The sequence below is a fragment of the Solea senegalensis genome, linkage group LG14 (assembly GCF_019176455.1).
Source record: "Solea senegalensis isolate Sse05_10M linkage group LG14, IFAPA_SoseM_1, whole genome shotgun sequence".
Classification (NCBI taxonomy): domain Eukaryota; kingdom Metazoa; phylum Chordata; class Actinopteri; order Pleuronectiformes; family Soleidae; genus Solea; species Solea senegalensis.
The window spans coordinates 12,756,094-12,762,550 of NC_058034.1; the positions used below are offsets into that span (position 1 = coordinate 12,756,094).

At 33.3% G+C, this 6,457-nt stretch overlaps 1 protein-coding gene across 3 annotated transcripts; it reads right to left on the reverse strand.

Annotated features, from left to right (window-relative positions):
• Positions 1–1,405: 1,405 nt before the first annotated feature.
• LOC122780495 lies at positions 1,406–5,862 on the reverse strand. Of its 3 annotated transcripts, none has more exons than XM_044043481.1 (5): positions 5,746–5,862; positions 4,802–5,167; positions 4,050–4,100; positions 3,432–3,560; positions 1,406–1,609 (listed from the first exon to the last, which is right to left on the reverse strand). In XM_044043481.1, the coding sequence occupies exons 1-5, from the start codon at positions 5,786–5,788 to the stop codon at positions 1,464–1,466; spliced, it is 735 nt and encodes a 244-aa protein (XP_043899416.1). In that variant the 5' UTR covers positions 5,789–5,862; the 3' UTR covers positions 1,406–1,463. The 3 variants fall into 3 exon arrangements, with proteins under 3 accessions (XP_043899416.1, XP_043899415.1, XP_043899418.1); XM_044043480.1 differs by having other exon boundaries at positions 4,050–4,103; XM_044043483.1 differs by lacking the exon at positions 4,050–4,100.
• Between the last annotated feature and the right edge of the window lie 595 nt (positions 5,863–6,457).

Below are 6,457 nucleotides of genomic sequence, written 5' to 3' on the forward strand. Positions count from 1 at the left end.
ATAATGACCTAGTATCTCTAAATAATGATTTACTATAACTAAATAATGATTTACTATCTAATACCTAAAAAAAAATGATGAAGAATCTCAAAATAATGATTTAGTATCTCAAAATAATGATTTACTAACTCGTAATAATTACTTATTATCTCAAAATAATTATTTCCAAACTCAAAATAATGACATAGTATCTCAAAAATAATGATTTTCTATCTCAAAATAATGACTTAGTATCTCAAAATAATTGACTATCTCAAAAAGAATGACATAGTATCCCAAAATAATGATTTACTAACTCAAAATAATGACTTAGTATTGCAAAATAATAATAATAATACAAAAATAATGAGTTTAGAGATTTAGTATCTCAAGCATAATGATAATCTTGTTATTAACATATTAACATCAGCTGTTTTCAGATAGTGAGTCATCATTGTTAGTCATTATTTTGGAGTGAAACTTTAAACCAATCCCATGTGAACAAAAACGTTGCTGTGTACTTTTCTCATATTTTTGTTTTTAATATTTTTAATAAAAAGGTTTACAATGGCCAACAATGGTTGTAAAACACATACAACATTAAACTGTTCAACAAAAGCTCAGTTTTTGGCATTTTGAAATGTAACTAAAGGAAAAACTGTTAATTGAACAACATTTCAATCAAATCATTTACTCAATTAGAATTTTAACATTAAAATATTACACAAATAAAAAAATTGTTTTAACTTATGCATTTACAACTTACTTGCACCATCTGCCATCTAGTGGCTCATAACAGCATTATTTTTTCAAAGTAGGAATATTTACAATAATCTCCAATGTCCAGTTTTATAAGAAAAAAAAGTACATTGATTATAAAATAATCAGATTCATTTTCTTTTGTTGAAAAAAGAAAAGAAAAAAAACCTTATGAATTTACAAGATAGATGCATTGCCTGCCATCTAGTGGCTCATAAAAGCTATTTTACACAATGGTCTCTATTTGAAAATATAAGCTATAAATCTGTAAAATATTAAAATTGTCTCTCATGAAAAAGTTGTCCGTGACTTCCTTGCTCCATAAATTACTGTCAAAAGAGCTATTTGTATCATGTGGTTATTTACAAAACAAGTAGAACTGATAACATATTAAAGTGGCAACATGTGCACAGTTGAAAAATAACAGAAGAAAAATAATTCTGTAAAATAAAACATTTAGACATTTAGAAGTTGCGGCATCTCTCATATAGTGGGTCATAATTGCTACAATGGGCTCTAGTCCAGTTAAGATAAAAGGAAAAAGGTGTCCATAACTTGACTTCCTCCTGCACCTTACACCCAAAATAACACTTTGAATTTGCATTATTATTTACTACACAAAACTTTGCAACAATATTATGATATTACACACTGTTGGAAAAACTGAAAGGGAAAATAAAAATGCCAGTAGATTATATACTTGAAAAACATGAAATGTTACAAAATCAGGATTTGTATGAGTTCCTCCTGGGACTCGGGGGTCTGAGGTTCACAGATGACGGCACGGCCTTCAGGTTGTTGCTCGCTGGCGCTCCCGGTCGTGGTGATGGCTGCTTGGCCACAGGACGTGTGTTTGCATAGATGGGGTCTTCTGCAGAGCAAAATTGTTATTAAAAAATGATTATAGAACTTTTCAGTGTAGTTGATCAAGACACTTGTTCTTATGTTTATTGTTGTGTACATGTTTTTAGTGTAAAGGAGAAAAACTGACATACAAAATAGTTTATTTCTGTTTAAACAGAAGCTGATATTTTATTACTCTGTATCTTACTGTGCAGATAAAATATTAAATAATTCAGACTAGAGTAAATGTCCACCTCATGGATTAGAAAATAGGCTATACATGTTTCACTGATGTATAAATGCTCTCCATGAAATATACACACACATTGGTCAGTCACAACAATAAATTGGATTTAACATTGTGGCATTAAAACATGAAGTATTTACATTAGTCCTGCTGAGACAGTGTCTCGTGTCACTTCATCATGTGTGAAGTGACATGTGGATTTTGAAATGTGTCTCTATTTTAATCACTAAAACAAATGTGGTGCATTATTGCACCACATGAAGACAATTTTTCATTTGAAATACTAGTAAAATATTGAACTAGTGAAATATTAGTTAATGTGTGAAGCTTTTTTGAGATTTACATGAATTTCCAGCTTGGTTATAACAAGGAAAATAACGTGGTAATAAGGACATAATATTACATCAGTGTCTTTTACAAAGTAATATTCAGTTAATGGCTATAGTGAATGATAAAAACTGGAGGCTACCATCTGTGTTATAAAGTTGAAATAATCCCTCATGTCCCACACAAATGTTCCATTGTTATTACTAAGTTATTATTGGTGATACATTTGGAAATAATACACTTTCACCATAATATTACTTCCTTATCATACATGTTTTTCATGCAGTGTAATAAAAAGATGTACCAGCTACCTACAATGAGCAAAAGTTCATTTTATGTTAAATCACAGACTGAAACAGTATGATAATGAAGATAAGGGGGACAATATTTGATTTTTATTCCCAGTTCTGAGCAGAATAAAACACCCAAATGTCGCTCGTTGTCTTTATCTGTGATCTGCTCTACAAGTATGATTTTGCTGTAACCACACGGAGAAGACAAACAACTTCAGCTGTCCTACATTCTGAGATGACATTTTGAGATTGTCCCACACTGTGCAGTTACAGTACCTAGTAACCAGTCCAACCACAGCATGTGCAGATAGAAGAAGAAGAAGAAGAAGAAGAAGAAAATGTTGTATTTCTCCTTTTACATTTAAATACTATCAAAATCAGAATCAGAATCAGAATACTTTATTGTCATTGTCCAACTCGCATTGCACAACAAAATTTAAAAGTGTCCACATTCAGTGCCGGTATGGAATTTACATATAAAAGTAAAAAAGTAAAAAATAAATAAAAGGTAAAAGTAAATGTAAAAAAATGTAAAAATAAAAAGTAAAAATAAAATGTAGAAGAAATATAAATACAAATACAATACTATAACCTACTATGCTATACAAATTAAATGGATGAATGAATGAAAGAGAATATTGCACATTATAATATTGCACTGTAGTGGTACTGAATCAAACCATTGCAGATCAAATTTGACCAGACAGGAAGTTTTATTTGCAACCATTTTAGCTTTGTTGTCTCTTGCTCTACTTTGTGTCTGCAAGTTGTGTCTGCAGTTCCTTTTTCTCTATAGAGCTTATCTACAATTTATATCTGATTTATATCTTATATTATTTATAACTGGTGGTAGATATTATACCTATTTTCTATGTATTTATTTATTAAATTAATTTCCACTGTAGACTTGAGTGAGCCTTTAATATAGAATGTATTGAATCATTTGTGACCTGTCAAAAATGACAGAAGAAGTGAAGAAGTACCTTGTCTTCTGCGACATCTTCTTCTCAGCACGGCACATATGAGCAGCAGGATGAACAGGGCGAGAATCGATAAACACAACACCATCCACATCCACCATTTAGGGAACTCTGGGACAAGGTTAGGAGTCGCTGCAAGAGAAAAATGCATCAGTGTATTTAAGTAAAAACAATTCTGTGTAAGAATTTATGTTCTTAAAAAAGACATAATCACTTTCTTAATTCCTGAGTAAAAACTGGTTATGCTGACGTCAAGTGTGAGTGGTTTGCAGACTCTCACATCTAAACTCTTACCACGTACAGACAGACACATTGAAGTCACTTTTCACTCTCTGCATTCAGCTTTTGCACTCCAAATTTAGTTTTTTTGTTGTGCTCCACATTCAAATTGTGACATTCCACATTAAATGTTCAGTTTTTCCTGGTTTCCAATTTTGTGTTTCAGATCCGAGCTTCAGATGTTCGTTTTTGCCACATTTCATTACACTACACTGTTGCGTTAATTATGTATCACTTTGAAATACACATTTAATTCACTTTAAATTGTCCTGCTGTTACAAATGATGCAACACTAATTCATCAACACACACACACACACCTGCTGTACACAGGCAGACACACCTTGTTTTCTCGTCAGTACTGACGGGTATGCTGTAGTTTCCATTAAGCTCTCTGCTGACCCCAAGGAAGCAAAATGACAAAAAGTAATTCAAGCAGTCATAGCAACATTGAGTATTCACGCTATATATATTATATATATATATATATATATATATATATATATATATATATATATATAGCATCATATATAAACATCTGAAACCATATATGAGCTTCTCTGATGTAGTTGTAAGCAGGTAAATGCATTTATTGATGTTGTATCCACAAAACTCCTGCTAGTTACCAATAATAAGTTGCATTACTGTGTGTATATTAACAGTAAATGAATGTGTCCTACTGCACTGTTACAGTAGATCATTGCATCATTTTATTGTAAAGTCAAAAGTATAGTTTAGTGTACATTAACAGTTTTTTCACTCTAATGTCACAGGTGTGATGACATATTTTTACTGTGATTTTCTTGTCATTATAGTTTTGCCACACATTATATCACTGTGATTTATCTCATTATTTTCCTGTATTAGTACTGTTTTTAGTATAACTTCATAGTTAAGCCAAATTACTGGAAAAATAACACTTGATGAGTATTCTGTAATAGCCACACAATAATACATGATACTGAATCACAGTTATAGATTCAAAATAATGTACAGTTTTGACAGAACTTTAAAGCACTTAAACTGCTTACAACTGTATTACATTGTGTCACAGAGCATTAATGACGTGTTTGTTTGCATGCTGCTTTTACTTACCAATAACCACTTGTGTTTTCTTGCTTTGAACATTTTCAAAACCGGGAATCTCTTCTATCACTTTACAATGGTACGATCCACTGTTCTTGTCTGTAACGTTTGCTATGATATATGTCTCCCAATGGTACTGCTGCGCTGTCGTCCTGTTGGACGTCTTTGCAGATCTGTCCACTAAGTCCTTATGGATAATCTGTGAGCTGTTGGGTCCAGAGGAAGGGAGGAATTCCCAGTGCACACGAAACCTTTCGTACTTTTCCGTCTTCAGTTTGCAGTGCAGAGTCAGAGAGGAACCGATGGCAACATCCACTGTTTTCTCTCTGTGATCCAGATCCACATGTTCCTGACCTGAGACCACCAGCACTGCCACTGTAGACAGAAGATTGTTCATCAACAATGATGACAAACAGTGAATACAATCACCGTTGCATTTAGCACCATTAACCCTTAGTGCACCCATGGTAAATTGCCATAGGAAGAATACACAACTCATTACATGGACATCCTGGGGTTGTGTGTTTACAGGTCACATATTCAGGCTTTAAAAACTATTTTCTTTTCTCATCTTATGTGTTGCTGAGTCGAAGTTATGTTTCATTTTATATCGCGTTTTTAGTAGTGATACAGAATAGAGCACAAGTCAACTTTGAACTGTGACGTTTTTCCAAATTTGACAAACTCAATCTGATTTGAAACATTTTGAGTACTTTTTGCTCAGGTGTGTTTATATAGTTGGTGAAAATGAAAGACATTTTTCATTGGATTGCCTTGGTTGTGCTGAAAAAAGGATATAAGACACTGTATTGCACATTCTAATAGCCTCTGTATATAATGTACATTTTAACATAGTAATGGAAAAAAAGTAGCCAAAATGCTTAGGTTTAAAACACACATTTGTGAGCTTGTTGTTTTGATTTGTAATATATTTGTAATATTTCAAGTCTCACCTGTGAGCAGCACCAGAGTCGACTGTTTCAGCGACATTTCCATCGTCTCATGTGAGGTGGGCTTTTCCTCTCAGATGCATCCTGTCCATGCTGCAGTCTCGTCTTCACTTCTGCCTGAGCTACAGATACAAATGCATGTGGGGTGTGTGGGTGGAGAGGAGGAGTTTTATTTTTTTCTGACACTGTAATGTGAGACAAAGGTGCCTTTACTGAGGGGACTGGTTATTGTGCATGTGGTATAAACAAAACCTTAAAGATGGAAAAATCATGTAGGCTTTCAAAAGAAACACAAAACAAAAAAACAAAAGAAAAAAGGACATTGTGCACACTTCTGCAGATTGGTGTCACCAACTTGCTGAATGAATAGATATATAAAAAAAGACGTCCAATTATGACACAAGGGGTTTGTGAAACTTTTGTGGGTTTTGGTGCGAGGGTGCGAAAAACACATTTCACCGAGTCCCCTCTGTGTCTTACTAGAAAAGGAGCTCTCAGCTTCCTGTGACAAGACACAACCATGACAGAAGCAGACAAATATCTTTCCTCTTTAAGTCTAAACAAATGCAGAAGAGACGAGAGCTTCACATAAATGCTGTAAAAACATGGGACAAGCTGAGTGTTTGAGGAGAATCTGCCATAAACTCACATTTAATTCACTTTCAGTCAAAGGAAGTGTCACGATAGCAAGTCAAGATAAAAGAAAGTTCACAAG

Coding starts and splice junctions, on each gene's coding strand:
- LOC122780495 (XM_044043480.1), bottom strand. CDS start 5,788: ATGGAAATGTCGCTGAAACAGTCGACTCTGGTGCTGCTCACAG. Junction 4,104..4,801: donor GAAAACACAAGTGGTTATTG/GTAAGTAAAAGC, acceptor CCTTGGGGTCAG/CAGAGAGCTTAATGGAAACT. Junction 1,610..3,431: donor AAGATGTCGCAGAAGACAAG/GTACTTCTTCAC, acceptor TTTGCTCTGCAG/AAGACCCCATCTATGCAAAC.